The sequence below is a fragment of the Chanos chanos genome, chromosome 3 (genome assembly GCF_902362185.1).
Source record: "Chanos chanos chromosome 3, fChaCha1.1, whole genome shotgun sequence".
Classification (NCBI taxonomy): Eukaryota; Metazoa; Chordata; class Actinopteri; order Gonorynchiformes; family Chanidae; genus Chanos; species Chanos chanos.
Window position 1 is genome coordinate 15,070,887 of NC_044497.1, and position 19,964 is coordinate 15,090,850.

Here is a 19,964-nt window from a genome sequence, read left to right on the forward strand (position 1 = left end):
TTGACACTGGAATTTCCAATCGTTTCCTTCATACTGACTTGACATCTATGCGTACAGCACAGTCTGTAGTATTCTCTTCTAATTGTAAACAAATGCTGATGGTTCTTTAAAGAAATCTCTAAATTGATATAAAGTGTGTATCGAACTGATAAATGGCTAAAGCAGGAAATGGTGGTAAGCAAATCAAATGAGAAAGACAGGCCATATTCCTCAAATCCCCTGATAAGAATCTTAATGAGCGTCCTGTTCTAGGCCAGACAGAAAGCTTTCCCTTTAATACAGACAGTTGTCAGACAAGCTCTGGAGTTCCGGAGGTCCTCAGAAGACTACCTCACTAATCACATTATCAACGAACATCTCACTCTACCTTCATGTCCTTTTCCAAGAGGGTTTTTTTTTAAGACTGATAGACTTCACTTTTACTTTTTTCACTAGCATGCTTCATTCGCAAGGCTACATTTGACAGGAAGTGGCTTTATCAGATGACTAAAGCAAACCATCAAGCCCTCCATGCTGTCTATTGTGGCGTCCTGTCAGAGAGAGAGAGAGAGAGAGAGAGAGAGACAGAATACTGTTCTCTGTAGAAAAGCAAAGACATCTTGTAGAATTTTAACACATCTTTAGCTTCATTCTGTCTTCTGCATATAATAAACAAGGACATAAGAAAGGTCATCTTCCCTGAATTTTGTTCTATTATAATTTATGTGTTAGGGGTTTCTCATATGTTTACCTATCTCTTTCTGATCTATTATGAACATTAAAGCTCAAGACTCAGAAACACAGTCTGGGTCTTTCTTTGACATTTTAGGTGAGTTCATTGAACTAGGCCTTGAGCCACTTAAGCACAGAGATAAGACAAACGAGATATGTAACAATATGCAGCTAGGAGACACGTTTAATGTTTACACTTCTACTGAGTCGCACTTTATCAGAGAGGCACATCTTGCAGACACTCGGGAGTCTTACAGTGTCCTGAGGGAGGCATAATATCAAAGAGAAACAGTGCTGTCATGCGTTTGAATCCGCTCGGCAGCACCTACAGAAATGAGGAGAGAGAGAGAGAGAGAGAGAGAGAGAGAGAGAGAGCTAACAAGCATAGCAGAGCGTGGCGAGGTAGGAGATCGTTTGAGCTTGCTCACTGTCTTGCGCATTAAGTAGCCCCAAACCTCAGAGGAGTTCATCTGAGACAACGCAGGCCCCTGCCCACCCTCCCGCCTGCGTGCAAACGCATGCGAAACCCTTCAGAACCTGCTCTGGCAGCGTTACTCAAACTATGCAGCAGGTCACTGCAGCCATTTCTGCTGGAGTTCCACATATCTGCATTAAGTCTGTAAAGCACCACAATGTCCCATTACATGCAGAAAACATTCACGCAAATGTCACATTCGTGAGAACGCGAATTCACAACGTGACTGTGATGAATGCAACATATTTCATCTCTAATGAAACTCCAGCTGTGAAACAAAGGATGGTAAATGGGGGTGGGAACAGCGGAGGAGCAGATCCAGCTCTGAAATCACGTGTATGTATGTGTCTGGCCATTTCTACTTATGTATTCCACACGACACTCAGAGGTTCTATGGCAACCATACCGATAAGTCTGTTCTGAAGCAATGCGCGGTGCGCGGCTTATCGCATCCTCGGTGATGAGATCTCAGATTATGACCACGCAAGACAAGTTCAGTTAGGCAAACCTCTGTGCTTTTCATGCCTATTAGCTAATGAATGTCAATTAACAGGAATGAAATAGCACAGCCCCTAAAGGAAGAATCAGGTCCTCGCTGAAATTCAATTAGAGGCCCAACGGACTCTTTAATCAATTGAATTTGATGAAGAGAAATAAGTTTCACATTTAAGATCCAACGCCTTGAGTATAAGGGCTGAGAATTCAACTTGAATCCAGACAGATTTTTACCTAAATTTAAATTTACGTGTTATGGTAAAGATATGATATTACATTTATTACAGTATGGTTATTGCTTACAATATGGTTATGAAATTTAGGCTGAATTATTTGTGTGAAAACGCTAAAGAGCAGGTGAAAATAAACTGGGCCTGTGTAAAGCAAAAGAATGAAGCAGCTATGTGAGCAGAACTGTCAACAAAGAAAAGTGGAGACGTTTTGAACTGCCATCAGGAAACATCAGCTGGACTGGAGGACCAGAAAGTGCTGGGTGAAGAGAAACAGCTGCACATTTTCACAACTGGGTCCAATTTGGGTCAACAGAGAAGTGAGCTAAACAAGCAGGGTGCACAGAAAACACCCACACAAGTTGCCTGTTCTCCCAGCAGTCCCCCTTCCAACATATAGAATATCATACAGAAAAGTCCGTTTATCTCATCATGAAGGAAAACCTATGAAGCACATCAAACATTGCCCCTGCAGTTAGGACCCTGATCTGTTGGCAGACAGCTGAATATGTGAGGCAGGCGATATGTTCATAAATCTATGTTGAAATGACATCTGCTAACTGCATCGAACTGATTTTCTGTAATGGTGGCGGACCGGGCAAATGTTCTCTGAAGCGTTTTAAAGACAGAAAGGTAATGCAGCTAATGAAGAACTCCACTGACACAACCATAATTCACAGACAGCGATCAATGCTTCAGCTTAAAGCCAAGCCCGCATCATCCAACAGTTCCATCAACTAAATTATTTATCTATGGTTTAATTTTCTTATTTATTACTCAATCGTGTAATAATTAACTTTCACATTATTTAAATGACAAAAACTGTAACGCTACAAGTGAGTAGCTAAAACATTATAACACATACTACATATAATAAATATTTCATTCAGACAAAACACATTTAAAAGCAACATTCTGAATTAATAAACAAGCCAGATCTTCTGCAAAGAGGCAATTGTGTGTGGATCAGTAAGACTTCTAGCAAGTGTTATAATGGGGGAGAGTGTTCTATCCAAACTCATATGAAACTGAATTTGCTCTCTCATAATCAATAGTTCACTTCTATACGAAACGGGAGTGGATTAGTAATAGATTAATATTGATAACTATTTTATATTTTACAGACCAGTGCATATGAGTGAATGCACTGTGACATGCATACTCTGGTACTGTGCCACCTGCTGTGACTCTGTGTCCTATTAAAGGGGTCAGGAGAGAGGTGGCATATTGGGAGAGCGGAGACAGTGACTGCTGGCTAAATTGCCTTCATCTGCAGACTCATGGCAGAGTGCCCTTCATGGAGGACTGCACACGCCACAGCAGTGCATCCTGGGCCATGTGTGAAGAACCTTCATCAGTCAACATTAAACAAGCGACCCCCACACCCCCCCCCCCAACCTACCGCCCACTCCCACCCCCTGTCCACTGGCTCCCAGGTTCATTCTTCTACCATTTCTCTCTCTCCCTCTCTCTCTCTCTCTCTCTCTCTCTCTCTCTTCTCCTCCCCATCTCTCTATCATCTCTTGGCCTTCCTTTCTTCTCCTCCCCCAACCTTCCCCTCAGGAGGCTACTGTGAATACCCATGCATCTACTCTCAGCTGAACTGACAGTGAAGTCAGGTGCTATCTGCGTTAGCATGTGCGACAGTGTTAACGTAGCTCCCATTATTCTGTCACCCACAACATTTATATGACACTCTGATACTCTGTTATAAAAAAAAAAAAACTGCTTGTGCAAGGTTAAGTAACACATCATTCACCACTCAAACACACACATCCGTGCACACGATCTCAGTTTTCTAACGCAATTTACATTCACTTAAGGGTAAAAATTTATATTACTCTCTGTCTGGCGCTCTACAGAAATACCAACCAAACCGATGAATTACCACTGCTCAAATTGCTGTTTTATTTTTAGCAGGAATCAGACAATGTAATAATGCCTGTTTAATTTTGCACTGTGTTCTCATTGTTCGAGCAGGGGTCTGAGGAAAAGGTTGCATCAGTGCTGGAGGCAATGTGTGTCTCGAACCATCTGAGTCCAGCTATGGTTAGATGACTACGGTTCACCACTGGAGCATCCACACATTCAACTCCCTTTTGCCTCTGCAAATATGAACATGAACAGGATCTCGGTTGGGAAGGTTTATACCCTCACAAAAACCCCCGGATATACTGTCATGTCATAGTTGGGACATTACACTTTTCAATGGGCCATTTAACCCACCATTTGAATGGAGAGCAACATTAAAATGCAATTAAATGAACATTAATAATCTTTCTTTCTTCCACCTAATGATATGAGTACAGACAAAAAGCCCTTAAAACATTCGCAATACGATACAAATCTCATCAAGTGGACTAGGCAGGTTTGCTCAAATGAAATAAATATGGATTGCCTGCAAGTGGGAGAGCTTTGCTCAGCGTAAAAGGTCTGTGCTTTTTATAAATCTCATTCCAATGTATTTCTCAGCATTAATCATCATTTGCATCTGCACTGATGTTCATAGCGCTGCGATACAGACAAACATATTTAATTAAATAGAATAAGGAAGTTGAGACAATTGGAAATTTAAAATTAGCCACAGTCCTTACAAAATAAAATTCCCTTTATTCATTTTCCTCATAATTAAAATATAAAGGCTTGAGCTGTTTGTGGAATTTTAAAATGTTTAATCTTCAGGCTCATGAGCTGATAGTGGACTATCCCTTTTACTGCACCAGGTCGTTCTCTTTCCTGATCCCCAAAGCCTTACAGTAGAGCCTGTTACCTTGGTGACAGCAAGAAAGGTCAGCAGCAGTGTGTGTGTGTGTGTGTGTGTGTGTGTGTGTGCGCGCGCGCGCACATGTGTGCGTCTATGTGTGTAAGTGTGTGCGTGTGTCTGCATGTGTGTGCATGCGTGTGTGTGTGTGAGACAGAGCGAGAGAGAGTCTGGCTGGTGGAAAGGGCTTTACTCGAGCATGTGAAAATAAGTGCTCGTGTTGTCAAGAAAAGTGAATGAATATGTATGTCATGAGGTTTTTGTGTTGCACGTAGTAGTCATAACCATACCATAAATATTCATACATAAAAATCACCCCTGGCTTCACTGTCGATACTGAACAATCCAGTGTTATACCACTTTACGGCTTTATATAGTTTTTATTCACAGTAAAATGGAGATCAGTGGGAAATCCCTCACAGGATGTAAAGAAAAATGTATGTTTCTGTGTGTGTGTGTGTGTGTGTCTGTGTCTGTGTGTGCGCAATTATTATTATGACTGCATACTGTCTATCTTTATTTATTTATTTATAACATATTCTAAATACAAGCTGTAGTAGCTCAGAGACCTTTTTTGCCAAAATCCTTTCCCTTGCTACCATACAAACACAAAATGATCTGAATTATGGCATTGCATGTCTCTCTAATCAGATCTCACTGTGTAAGCTCTGAACCACATGTCTTCAGTAAACTCTGAGAATCAGTGGAGTGAAATGTTTCCTGAGGAAACTAGGTTTCTTTGACCAGTAACCTTCTGATCCTCCTCATGCACTCCCCTGCCCTTAGCTCCTCTGATAAACCCCAGACTCCCTGGCTCTGACAACACTACATAAGAAAAACCTAGTGTGAGAAAACATGGAACATGAGTGTACAAAGTAATACAGTATGCTCCACATGTCCTCTACCGACACTGTGCGTAACACTAACATACAGTAGAAAGCTTTACTGAATGAAAGGACAAAATGGTCTAGATAAGTGAACATTACAAAGTGCAGAGAATGAGGTATTTACAGGACAATTTGTATTTAAAAACAATTATCTACCATAGGTGTGAAAGTTAACTAAGTTTTAATAGCCAGAGGTTGAAATGGTTTCATGTATTTCTTGTAGAGCTCAAGTACTCTTTCTCTCCTTTGTGTGAGTGTGCAGGCACTGTGTAGGCTGAGTGCAGCATGTACTGGTTAAGAGCTTTAGATAAATGAGAGGAGACCAGAGGAGCGGCTCTGATATCATGGGAACTACACTACAGAGCGGAGATCCTCGCACATCGCGTTGAGTTTCACTTCCTTCCTCTATCCCGTTTCCTCATTTCCTGGGCGTCATTGCTTGGAAAGCACCTGACCTAGTGTTCGCTGGATGTGTTTCACCTCTCCCATCTTTCCCGCTCATAAAATCTTGTGGGGTGTCTCACCAATCTCGTGAGAGTGTCCGGTGACTTTATATTGTGTGTTCCGCAGCCAGAAACTCAACAGACGTCATCAGAGAGACACAAATAGGCTAAATGATGTATTCCATATGCAAATGAACTTTTCTCTGTCTGGTAATGCATACACAAAACATCATACTGCTGATTCTAATGTTTGTTTGTTTGTTTGTTTATTTAGTGTGCTCACCATTGGGTTGTTTCTAAAAGCGGGTTAGTTTTTGCATGCTACTGTAACACCTGTCACCACCACTATTACTATCTCCTGTTCGTTTAACAAGTAGAATCACTACACTGTACCTGCAGTTGAGAACTGAGTTTGAGGCTAGGCTTGATAATCTGCAGAAAAGAAAAAATGAACAGGCTAGTGCCTAAAGAAAAATAAATAAATAAATAACACCATTTTAAGATTCAGTTTGAACTTGTTATGCTTTCAGTCACGGGTAACTGGTAAAATTGCTCTTTCTTTGTGTCAAATTAATTCCCATTCACTAGAGTACAGACCATAATTACCACGTCCAGCCTGTTTCTCCATCTGATCAGCCCTGCTGTTGTTGACAGTGCCTTATAAATCAGCAGAGGACGCAATACATTGTGTTTTAATTACAGAGCTGTGGCCATATTAAAAGGGCCATATTAAAAGTCCATTGTGCCCTTGGATGTGAGAAGATGAGGTTGGGACTACATCTTTACACCGGGCCTCTTCACTGCCTTTGTCTGTCACCAGTCCCTTGGGTGTAGAACGCCTGCGTCCCATGCGTGGTAATGAGCCAATGATAAAATAGCTGCCACACACCTCATGAATAATTCACGATGGAATACAGCCTCATGCACATCTCAACCCTCAGTTATGTAAATTTAACCTCCACACTAAGAGTACAAAGTTGTTTGATTTTATTCTTTGTCTTTTGCTCAGCATTGATACACATCTTAAGAGCTATGGCAGGTTTGGTACTTGAATGTGTACATACATTACAATAGTGCACATCCTAGTTGAGCTCTCAAATGAGCCTCAGTGAGTTCTAGCAGCGTGTTATTGTATCAAAGGTATATTGAATGAATTACTATTTACGTTTTTGAATATATTATCAGTTCTAATACAAAGAATGACAAATTGATTTTGACATAAGCACAATATGACCCTAATGGGGCAAAATGGAACAAAATGCACATATTTCACGCTCCGACATTTCACAAACTCCAGAGAATATCAAACAATGGGAATTAGTATTTCTCAAAACAGTAACTGAGGCCAGAATTATTTCCACACTGCAACAGTCTAATCTTCAGCTTTTGCAGTCACAAGCTCTCCCATAGCCTCACACAAACCATCGCTCACACACAATCCATCAGTTTCTCCTGGCCAGTACAGCAATAAAAATGCCAATAGCAATATACATCATGTTAACAGATTTTCAAAACACGCTCAGCTTGAGCATCGATGCTAAATGAAAATAAAATAATATTCAAAACTCTACAAGAATATTAAAAGCAACTGGTATCGACTTTTAGATTTGCCTCTGAAGAATGCACTCCTAAGAAAACTTCACTCTCTTTGTTTGTCAAATGCAAACAGATGCAGAGACAGCGTTGCTTTGATGCATATAAAGATTATTGATTTTACACAGTGGACTTTTGCTTCAGCATGGTTGTCACTGTGAATCAAGGGCTGTGTCACGAAGCGAGGGAGTACATCAGTGTGCGTCTGTGTGTGTGTGTGTGTGTGTGTGTGTGTGTGTGTGTGTGTGTGTGCGCGTGCATGTACATGGGTTCCACTGGGTTTAGTAGAGACTGGTCAAGGGTCACACTGAATAACTGTCCCCTGTGTGCTGTCATTGGACTACTGCACAGACAGATTTAGTTGGATGTGAGAGGAAAACATAATCTGGGCCAGGTTTGTAGCAGATGGTCTTTGACAATGTAGAGAGAGAAAGGTGGCCGTGACTGCTGTTTTCGATAAAGTAGGCACCCCACAGACAGAGAACTTAATGGAGCTTAACACAACAACCATACTGCTTCAAAATATATCAACAGAGATGGCAAGGGGAGGCACTTTTTTCACTTACTGCATTTATTTTCCTTTGAGTAAAAAAAAACCAAAAAAAACAAAAACAAAGTCCATTTCATTGGAAAGAGAGTCTAGGCTAATTAATTGGCTTTGAGCCCTGGTAGTCATGCTCATTTAAAATCAGTTTTACCTTCTCCCATGAATCATACAAGACATAGTCATAAGACTATAGAAAATAAGAGTTACTGGTCCAGTCTCTCTCTCTCTCTCTCTCTCTCTCTCTCTCTGTCTTTCTCATTCACTCTCACTCACTCAATCACTCACACTCACTTTCTGTCTCTTTCTCTGTTTTACACTCTTAATACATGCCAATACTCACGGTCTCTCTCTCTCTCTCTTTCTTGTTCTCTCTGCTTATGTACTTAATTTAGAGTGCAACAATATTGTGTGCTTTGAGCAGTATAAAGCGCTCCCACCTGACGTGTGTCCCCCATCACCTGCAGGGGGCAGGAGCGTTGGACGCGAATAACGGTACTAGAGCACTCCGTGAAGAGAAAGGCGAAAATAATGCAACTTCCTTTACTACCAGTTACCTAAACGCATTTCTGGAAACCACAGGCCCCTCGATTAATCAGCCTAATGATTTCCTAAAATTTTACTCTCATAGTTTCGCGCTGTTGCCCATTAGCTTTGATGCTTGTTTACAATACAGGCAAGAACTGCATTCACTTCCACAATTTACTCCATCAGTCAACAGCTCTGTGTTCTGAAGGGTTTTTTTTTTTCTTAATTCTCTCACCTGTGACATTTGTGGTCTCAAGTTGATCTCTTTCAGATTTATAGTCTGCGGTCTCAGGTTGTTCAGGAGCTGACACAGAAGAACCCCATCCCGGAGGGTCTGGGCGAGATCGAATACCTGAGCAGACTCCCATGTCACCCGGTGGGTCGGTGGTAGCACCTTGCAGTTGATCAACCACAACGCACATTGCCTCCAAAACTCCTTCATGTTTGGTAAATAAACGTAAGGCTACTTTGTCCAATCTTGTCGGCACTAATGAACTGCAGAATGAACTGGTCTGATCACAGGTCGCGTCACCTCACATTGAGCGCGACACTCGGAAACAAGCTTCGTTTTCACTTCCCATTTATTTTGCAGAATGAACACGCGTCTTCTCCGGTAGAAGATCCACTCTCAAAGATGGAAAGCGCCTGGTACAGTTAGGAACAGACAGAAATCCGTGAGAGCTCTCTCTCTCCTCTTCGTAGCTCGCCCTCTATCTCTTTCTTTTGCTCCCACCCCCCTCTCTCTTTCGCGTCCTCCCACCCTCCCTTCACTCGATTGCTATCCACTGTCTTCCGCCTACCACTCATATGTTCCGTGTAAATTATACCGAGTACTCAGCAACAGCCTTGTCAAGTATGGGAAGTTAGTCACGTTTACCGAAGCGCTGTGGAAAAGTTGATGAAAAATGAGTCTCGATTGTGTTCTCTCTGTCCTTAAGGGTTTGCACAACTGCGTGCATTTTTGCAGTTTTTTTTCTTTTGCGAAAAGAAAGTCCCCGTCGATAACCAATGAAATGATCAATAACCAAAACGGAAGAACTATCGAACCTGAATTTCAACATTTACCACTCTCCAGTGAGGTGCACAATCGCTGAAGTGGGCTTATAACAGTTTAATTTGATTTATCTGCTTAAATTGCCATGTTTCACGTAGATCATTTCATTGCAATTGAAACCATGCCATGTAAGAAATATTTTAGCGTACGTAATTCTTTGCTTACTCCCCACGGTGCACCAAATATGACCTCCTCCTGTGAGAATATTTGCTTTTGCATATTGAAGACAAATACAGGCATATTAATATAAAGATGAATTGCATGAGGAGTAATTATAATGTCTCTGCAGAGACACGTAGGCCTATACAACACCACTTAAACTGTTGTGTATTGATTGATCCTCAGTTCAGTGGCAAGAACATTGAAAAGCATATTGAAATCCACTCATATGCACTGGCTCAAACAGAGACTGAGAGTGAGGGAGAAATAAACAGGGCTGAATCAGTTAGCTGGAATATGCATTGTTTGAATGTTAGTGGAATATCACAGATATCCTATTTTTCTGACCATGTTTTTGTCAGAGCGGAGCTTGTCAATGGCTCATGCAACCATTTCCGATTTAAAAAAAAAAAAAAAAAAAAAAGACAAACTCTGTTATATAATAAATTGAAATGTCCTACATACTTCACGTAATCTTAGCAGAATAATATTTATGTGAAATTTAAGAAGCAAAAAAAATCAGATGTTTTACTGCTGAATGTCTACATGTAAGAATGTGAATGTTTTTGTGAACTGTGCGTGATGAAGAGCGCGAAAGGATCCCACTCCTGTCTCTCCGAGGTACTGGGTCAAGCTATTTACATTACAGAAGGAAGGAGTGTGAGTGGGAAATGAGTCGTGCCAGTAAGACTTATCTGGAGAATGTGCAGTAAAACAATGAACAGAAAACTCAGCATGACCCAAATGTAGCTCTTTTTCATCTTTGTGTAATGGACTGAAAGACCCCTAAGGCTTCAACTCCATGAAAGTTGAAAGGTTGGGGGGGGGGTTGCTGTTAGCATGGTGCTTTATGCTAGAGCACAGACGATCAGATGGCTGGGAGTGTGGCCTGAGTCCAGATTCAGCCATTCAGCGTACGGTTTGTGTTTCTCGTTTCACTCGTTCTCATATGGAAGAGGGGGGAAAAAAAGTGTGATCTGCCTTCTAATAACCATCAAAACCTTAACATCTCAGTATCAACAAATAAAACACTGCTAAACTGTACTGTGAAAACACTGTACATATGTCGCAGATTAATTCAAACAGGTAATTAGACAGATGTCAAACTGTGAATCTCAGATCTTTAACACAAGCATTAATTATGAAATAGAGCTTTACGACACTTCAGACTTGTTAAAATACAGCTAGCAAAGCGGAGGGATAAACGAACAAACAGCTGGTGATTGGTCTGTTTGGCACACCCCTTGTATTTGTGATTCGTCAGAGCAAAGACTGAGGAAGTTTGACAAGGCTGTTAGACACAGGAAGGAAGCAGAGAGTGCAGTGTGTTAGAGGTCAACCTCTACCTCAACTTCCCTCCCGGTCTCTATTTTAAAGCGCTAGCAGAAGCCAGCACGCTACAGCCCATCTGCCAGTTGATCAAAGCTGGCTACACACAGCCTTCAGAAATGTTGTCATCCTGCCACACTTCCCACTGTCCCAGCTATGGCCCGCACTGTCGCTCTTTGCATTGCACAAGTCATTCATGAAGAGTCTTGGTCTGATGATGATGATGATGATGATGATGATGATGCTTCTTTTGGTGACAGTGGATGACATATTTGCTGTGTTTATGTACCAAAACATCATGTGATTTTTGTGTGTAAAATATAACTTTAGCCATTCACAGGAACAAACATTTGCCAGGTATTAGTCTGTGGCCTCTCTGACAAAAGATTTCTCAAAACTGACTGTAAATTTACTGGAATAGTAATGTAATTGTTTTGTTTTTTTTCTTCTTCTTCTTCCTCTTCTTCTTCTTCGTCATCCTCCTGATTCTGAAAAGCTCAGGTTTCCACTTTAGTCAGGCAATTTCATGGCAAATAAAACTTAAATCCACATTTAGGGGAGTAAGAGCGATGACCTTTGAGCTAATATCAGGACAAAACGCTTTTTTCTCTCTCTAATCCTTTTGCAGAAGTATTGATCCGGAGAACAAAATAGCCCTCACTCCCTAGGTCTGAGGCTCATTTTGGGTCTAGCTGAGAAATCAATAGGCAGAAGGGCTCAGGAGAATCTGAAAGACAGATGCCTCATAGGATTGTATGACCAGAGACGGGGTGGGGTGGGGGGGTGGGGGTTTGGGGGGGGGGGGGTGCTGTCAGCTGGCCAAGGAGAGGACAGAACTGTGTTGTGCTTTTTCCTTTCCACAAGAAAAAAAAACCTGTCACTGAACATTTTTTAAGAGCTGCATGGCATCTTATCTGAAGAGAACAAAACGTAGCGCCAAAGATTTGTAGTGGTAACAAACAAGCTTTCGTGTGAGTAATTGATCCATGAGCCGCGGGATTGTTAAAGAATGTTACGTTCAGGCAAAAGCAGTGCACAAATATGCCCTTGAAGTCCAAGACAATTAAATTATGGCTGTATTCATTGCAGACTGTCCTCTACAGTAGTAGCAGTACTAGAATTCACTCAGTGAGAAGCAGTTTTCTATGACATACAGGTCTAGTTATTAAAACCCAACAATGTCAAAATATGATTTTTCAGTTTGTTAAAATGTAATAGCCAAAAACTACAATATGTGGAAAATGTATGTAGGTCTGCTGTATAAAACTGGTTAGATGTTGAAGTGACAGGATCAGTTTGTGGCTGGCATGTGTAGCAATGCCTTACATAAAGAATAAATAAAGATCTGAAACAGGACACATTTAGAAGTGCAAAGTCATGCATGTTGGGAAGAAAAAGGCAGGCAATCAGTGGATTTTGGGTGTCAGCAAAGGGGTGTAACTCCTCTGGAATATATCTTAAAGTCAAGTAAAGATAAGCTGTTTGCAGTGCAACAACAACAACAAACTCCCATACACGGCTGGTGTAGTGGTGATCAGCACAGTCCAAAAACTAAGGTAGGAAAATATTGTTGTGTTTGACTTTCATCATGGCCAATTTATTCATTTGCTCAAAGAAACATTTACTCAAATAAAAACTAAATTAAGGCCCACAACAGTGTGTGTGTGTCTGCATGTGTGCACGTGTGTGTGCATGCGTGTGTGTGCTGGTGTGTGAGAGAGAGAGAGAGAGAGAGAGTCTGGCTGGTGGAAAGGGCTTTACTTGAGCATGTGAAAATAAGTGCTTGTGTTGTCAAGAAAAGTGAATGAATATGTATGTCATGAGGTTTTTGTGTTGCATGTAGTAGTCATAACCATACCATAAGTATTCATACATAAAAATCACCCCTGGCTTCACTGTCGATACTGAACAACCCAGTGTTATACCACTTTACAGCTTTATATAGTTTTTATTTACAGTAAAATGGAGATCAGTGGGAAATCCCTTACAGGATGTAAAGAAAAATGTATGTTTCTGTGTGTGTGTGTATGTGTGTGTGTGTCTGTGTCTGTGTGTGTGCAATTATTATTATGACTGCATACTGTATGAAAATCTCATCAAGAGAACCCTAAAATAAACATGGTGTTGAGAATTAATTGACTTCACTTGCTGACTGTTTCAGATGACCTTGGCTCTGGCTGACAGGGTCATTGGAGCCATTATTGGAGCAGCTGTTTCTGATGCAGCAGGTAAAGTTTCCCCACTCGCAGTTTTTTTTTTGTTGTTGGTTTTTTTTCCCCTTAAGACGAATAATTCATTAATTTCCTCTAAGTAACATTTGTAATACACAACAGCAGTTGTGACAGTTCCTATCAGTTAGAGTCACCTATCAGTCCAGGCCATCTGTTCATGCTGCAGCAAGGATAAACCTCTATGGTTATCATGGTGCCTTCCTTACTTGCGTAATAATCACTACTAATTATCGCATAGCAAGGTTTGATAAAAGAATAAGAAATAATGACACGCAGACTGATTTCTGCTGTGATCAGACCCATGAAGAATCTTTGACTTCTGCTTTTAATCATTCATTCATATTTTTTGTTCCCATCCAGCCCAGCCTCTGCACTGGAACTATAACCCTGAGCGTCTGAAGGCTCTCCTGTCTGAGACAGAACCTTACATTGAATTCCGCCCTCAGTCTGCTAACCCATTCTACACCAGGGAGACTGGAGAGCAGTCGTGTTATGGGGACCAGGCTTATGTTCTGCTTGAATCTCTCTGTGAATGTGGAGGTGAATGACACGCATGATCAAACTGTTTCCAGTCCATATGTTTAAGCAATACACTGTGTACACAGTGAAAATGGAAAGTTGATTTAAATATGTAAGGCCACTTTTTGAGGAACATAGGAATCTAAATGGCCCCAACGCTGAGCGTCGAGCTGTGAAGGAAGTCACCTCATAATTTTAAGTTGACCTTTTTTTTTTTTTTTTTACCTTGAATACATTACAAATTCCCTTAGCTGTTGCAAGAAACAATGTTTCTTGCAACAGCTGCAAGAAACAATGTAACTAACAATGGAGAATGAAAAATTTCAGGATTTACCACTCAATTTATTCCCGTAGGACTGAATGTAGAGGATCTTACCAAACGGACATACAAATATTTTGGTCCAGGGACAGTATATGACCTGCCACTCAATAACCCGTACAGACAAAAAGGAGGTGAGTTTTTTTTTTTTTTTTTTTAGCAGAGACTACAGACCACGTTGGTGAACTGTGGAACACTATGAGAGAAATATGTTTGTTTTCCATTCCTTGTCTGGTCCAAGAGAGACAGACAGTATCATTGACATCTGCTGACACAGTCGGATAGCAATTCTTGCTGTCGATATTGGGCAATAAACCCTCTTGTAACTCAGTGTTATGTATATGTTGGCATTTTCAGAAAAGGAAATTTGAGGTAAACTGCTCACAGTAACAGAAATTTGTAGCTTTTGTCATGACCATCTCAACAATTCCTCATTTGTAGGTCCAAAGGCAATACTTCCTATTCCAGGACCATGGAGAAACGGAAGTCTCAAAGCCTTCATGAGGAATGTGGACTCTGGGAAAGAGGAGACTGGTAACAAAAATGAATTATTTATGCGACAGAGTGAGCTACATTTTATGTGCTAAAACACAGATGTAGAAATTTTGAAACCAGAAAGATCTCTGCCGTTTTTAGCTGCATATTTAAAATATTTTTAGTTTCATTTGCTTTCGGTAGAACATAGAGCACACAGGGCATATTCTGTATGGATGATATCTATAATTTAGGACATGCGTCCTCTCTTTCCTCATACAGGATGTGATGTGGATAACCAGATGGATGGGATCACTAAACTGGCCCCCATAGTAGCTCTGTACGCTGGCAAACCTGAGCTGCTGGAGAAGGTAGAGGCAGCCATCCGTGTCACTCAGAATTATGATGCGTGTGTGGCTGTCACTCTGACTGCTGCCAGGTAATCTTTCTGACCTTTGAGCCTCAAAAGGACTCAGTCATATGTATGTTTGAGCTGTTAAAGGCATTATATTGTAAATGTAAATATATGCTCTAATTGGAAATGTAAAACACACTGACATCCTCTATAGATGAGTCTACAGATTGATCCCAGTACGTGAATCATAATCTAAGTAAACACATTCAGGAGTATAATTACTGTAGTTAGTGCTTGAAAAAGTTGTGCCAGTTTGATACCACATGTCAATAGTTAACTAGGATGCAAAGCATAAGTGTGAATGCAGACACCACTAAGGATGCAAAGCACTGGTCACACAGTAGTTTATTGTATACTGTTACATCCTCAGGTTCCTGGAGTGTTACATCCTGAATGGCCCTGATTCCAAAGCCCTGGACCGTGTGTTAGAGCAACTGAACGACCCAAACAGGAAAAACCCTCAAGATCTGGACAGAGCTGTGATCGGTATGTGTGTGTGTGTGTGTGTGTGTGTGTGTGTGTGTGTGTGTGTGTGTGTGTGTGTGTGTGTGTGTGTGTGTATGTGTGTGTGTGCACGTGCACATCTCTCTATGATCTAAATGACAGGCCATAGCTTTGGGGAGTGTACTCTTTCAAATACTGTTGAGTCTTATTGGCGAAATACTTTGAGTTGAACTGAAATGTCAACTGACTGAAATGTCTGTTGGCTGGTTTTGTTTTGTTTTGTTTTTTTTCCTCTCTAAGCTCAAATCTTCAAAGCAGCTCTTGTCTGTATCAACCCTTGCGTTCTCTCGAACGGAGACATGACATGAGAGAAAAAAAAATTAAATCTTTAGTCTCAGATTATTCTTTTTTTATGATCCATACGGAGGCAGTAAAAGTGAAATATTTTTTCCCTCTTAATTACTGTCACAGGATTTCTGCAGCAGGTGAAGGAGAACCTAGCCAAGCCTCCACAGGACATCATACCTGCCGTGTTCTCTAATACATGAGGTAGGATTGACTGTCGAAACCATTCCAAGGCGGCAGCAGGCTCCAGTCTGTTGCTTTGGCTCTTTGTCATTACTACCTGAGGAGTTGTGATAAGCTATGCTATAAGATAGATGCTTTTTTTTTTTTTTGATCCAGCAGCTTAAGACAATCTTTTTTTTTTTTTTTTTTTTTTTTTATTTTCAAAGATAAAAAGCATGCCTGCAAAAAACATCAGTATAGAGCAGCTACTGATAACTAACACACCTGCTGTAAACCTGCACTTCTGGCTTTGGAATGTAACAACATAAGTTTCTCCTGACCTTCTGAATATCCATGGTTGTTAATATTGAGAGAGGTACATGAGGGGAACAAAAGAAGCCCGCACACTGTAAACATATCTTCATTTTGACAGATAAATGTATATGACTTCCAGGTCTTTCTAAGACTAGAAGTTTATTGTTCCTCCTTTGGGAAATGAAAGTATAATGCATGGGTAATGTCTTTTTCTCTGCATGTTTCCATGTCCATGGTTCTTCCAGGTTTGCCTGGTGCATTCCAAGGAGCGCTGCATGGGGTCCTGACGTCTGGCGGGCTGGATGAGGCAGTCAGGACCACCATGCGCTGCGGGGGGTGCACCTGTAGCAGAAGTTCTTTCATTGGGGCTTGCTTTGGGGCTCAGGTATAAAGAGTCATCCTCAAGGACACATATTTCAAGACGTATTGAGTACTGTGACAAAAGATTTTTACCACAGAACAATAAAGATGAGTAACAGCTATGCTCACTTTGCTTTCGGACTGTTGAACATGTGGTGTTGAATCATAGACTAATTCATTTTGAGGGAATCTGTCAGAGAATGTGCAGGCACACACTGAGTTGATAAGAGTTTTCCTTTTTTTCTGCCTTTTAGCACCTTGTTGTTGACTTCTCCTTAATGAGTTTGACCCCATACTGTCTGCCTGTGGACTGTCAGCATTTACAACAGCACTAACTAACTGCCTCTCTCTCTCTCTCTCTCTCTCTCTCTCTCTCTCTCTCTCTCTCTCTCTTTCCTCTTTCTCTCTCTTTCTTGCAGATGGGGCTCCAGGGGATCCCTGAGTCCTGGAAGAGTAAGACCCTGAGGTATCCCCTATTGCTTGAGCTTGCAAAGAAGATTGTGAGCCTAAGGCAAGATTAAATTGTAAAAGAACAGTTCCAAATCAAACGCCTATTTTTCCCCTCATTTTAAATACTGACCAAAAATGAAATCAGATATCGCTTAAACTCATCTCAGGTCACAAGTTTTGACGAAACAGTTCATGAAAGTTCCATTCTAAAGCCAACTGGGTGGAACTTGATTCTTGTTGTTATGTTAAAACTGTAGCAAAACTGAAAATTGATTCTATCTTTTTCCTGTTGGGTTAAGATAAAACTTTTGGTTTTGTATTAACATCTGTAATATTACTAAAATATTTCACTATGACCACTGAGTTCAGGGACACCTGTGGTTTTGAAATGGATGTGAATTTGAATAACCTTTGTTTATGAAGTTCAGGCGAACTCAGGGAACAGAAACACACTTTGCTCAAGAGGAAGTGGATTTCAACAAGTTTGAATATTCTTGCTGTTTAACACATGTTCTGTTGAAGTGAAAAAACAGGAGCGTGCTTCCTTACTCTGCCAAAGCAAGCGAATCGGGCAGCAACATCTCTGTTCCTCAAAGGATTTGAACTGTAATTCGAACATCAATCTGACTTCCATGTGACTATGTTTTCAGTGAATCCTCACGTCTTTTCTGTTCCTCAAAGGACATGAGCTGTTATTCGAGCATTAATCTAACTTCCATGTTACTATGTTTTCAGTTAGAGTGTTACAGATTCATAAAATTATTCTCATATTTTGCCCATTCAACCTACAGATGAAATGTATCACAACTTTGAATCACATAATAGTTACTGATGTAAACCCTTACAGAGAGAATTTGACCTTGAGACTCTGGTAAGGCTGATATGAACTGTGACATTGTTTTACTACAACCTATATCTTAAACCTATTTTATCAACCTACCAAACTCTATAGAAAAGATAATTAACATTATCAGTGTATCCTTACAATATTACATCTGCATATTATTTATAATATTGTAAAGGCTTCGATTTCATTTTCTCATTGATGTCTCTCTAGGGTTATGTAGTGCTTTTTCAGTGTATGCATGCATTTCAAATGGCTGCTAGCATAATCAGTCAAAGGCAGGAACTTCACAGCTTGTGAAACCAAAGGTCTTATATTAATGTATGGGTAATGAGGAGAGTCACTTGATCTTGCTTAGCTATTTCCTTAGGACCAGCAGGTATCTGCCTGGGTTATTCCTAATTGCACCCAGATACAGCCATGTTTTTTTTTTCTTTGTAGACATAACCAAGCCAAAGCATGAAGATGAGAAGAAATGGCTTTCATAGATTTTGCTTGATTCACATTTAAAGATAATCATTTGTATTCTGTGTAACATTTTCGACTGCTTAAATTTCATCACAGCTGTAGTACTGACAAATCTGTTGAAATATAGAATAAATAAAACAATATGAAATAAATATTCACTTGGATGTAACTTGTTTCATGACTTACATTTCTGAAAGGTAAGTATAGTTCTAAAAACAGCACAAGTGAAAAAAAAGATATCCATTAGGTTCCAAAAACCATCTGAATGTTTGAATCATTTAAAGTGTTTTGAGAGCAAAGTGGTAAGGTAACCGAAAGCCACTAAGGACTCAACTCACATTACATGTGAGATTGTTTCACTTTCTACTTCAAGCTAAAAATGTTGGTTTCAGGGAAACTCATACGTTCACTAACAGTCAATCTCAGGGAACAGAAAACATATTTTTAACAGCAGCAAAAGTCAAATATGCCCTCTGTGATATATGGTTGAATTACTTTTGATGTCCAAACGTTAACAGATTGGAAAGGGGAAATCGTGCCAATGCTGACTGCCTCTACATGAACATCTCTGTTTATAGACATGTTGTAAACAAGTCTGTGTTTGACAGGAATGTTCTCAGAGAGGGAAAAAAAATAACATGAGGAGGAAGATCCGGCTACTATGTCAAATGCAAAGCCAGGGTACTGTTTCTGTTCTGCTGGCCAAAGGGCTAGAAGGCCCAAATCTGCAGGGATAACTGTAGGCAATTGCTCCTTCATCTTAACTAGCATTAGTCAGGTTCACACACATGAATAAATGTGCACTTTGTACATGCCCGCTCTACTAGTCAACTGTAAAAATGCAAAACAGAGCTTAACTGGGGTTATTTTAGACAGTTTGTGAATGAACATGGAGAAATCACACTGTATTGAAAACGGAGCCCTTTTTGGAAGGTTTCGGAAACAATTCGTTTTCAAGCACTTGCCCTTGTTTTCTTTGTCGCCCTAAAATGTTTCGACACAATAATGGGGACATCTGTTAAAACAGTGAAGAGTTAATTCATTTTTCTATTCCACTGATTGGAGCCAGCCTTCCTACCTGCTCAGGGACTATAAACTTTACCCCAGTCAGGGGTATGATGTCTCTAAATGTTTCATACTCCCACCTTGTCTGAATGAAACCACCTACCCACTTCATTTTTATTGGGCTCGCTGTAGTCTGGTCCACCTGCAATAACCATTTTACCATATGAGGCTGACAGCAGTGCTGACTGTGCAGAAAGGGTATAGCTATCAGGATGACTTGAAGATACAGTTTGTTGATATGGTCCAAGATTTCATCTGGGATTTTAATCTGGTCTCTGAGAAAACACAAAACTTATTTTGTTGAAACTACCTAGCAACTTAAGAGAGGTCATCTGTTCGTGTGT

At 40.5% G+C, this 19,964-nt stretch overlaps 1 protein-coding gene and 1 pseudogene across 1 annotated transcript in view; one reads left to right on the forward strand and one right to left on the reverse strand.

The window, feature by feature from the left end:
* vav3 (vav guanine nucleotide exchange factor 3) overlaps nt 1-9,109 on the reverse strand; it is a 58,844-nt gene extending 49,735 nt beyond the window's left edge. Inside the window, exon 1 of the mRNA XM_030768984.1 lies at nt 8,903-9,109. Coding sequence (XP_030624844.1) covers nt 8,903-9,109 — 207 coding nt within the window. The remainder of the gene's footprint in view (nt 1-8,902) is intronic.
* Nucleotides 9,110-13,370: 4,261 nt separating this feature from the next.
* Nucleotides 13,371-17,314, forward strand: LOC115806742 (crystallin J1C-like; annotated as a pseudogene).
* The last annotated feature ends 2,650 nt before the right edge of the window (nt 17,315-19,964 follow it).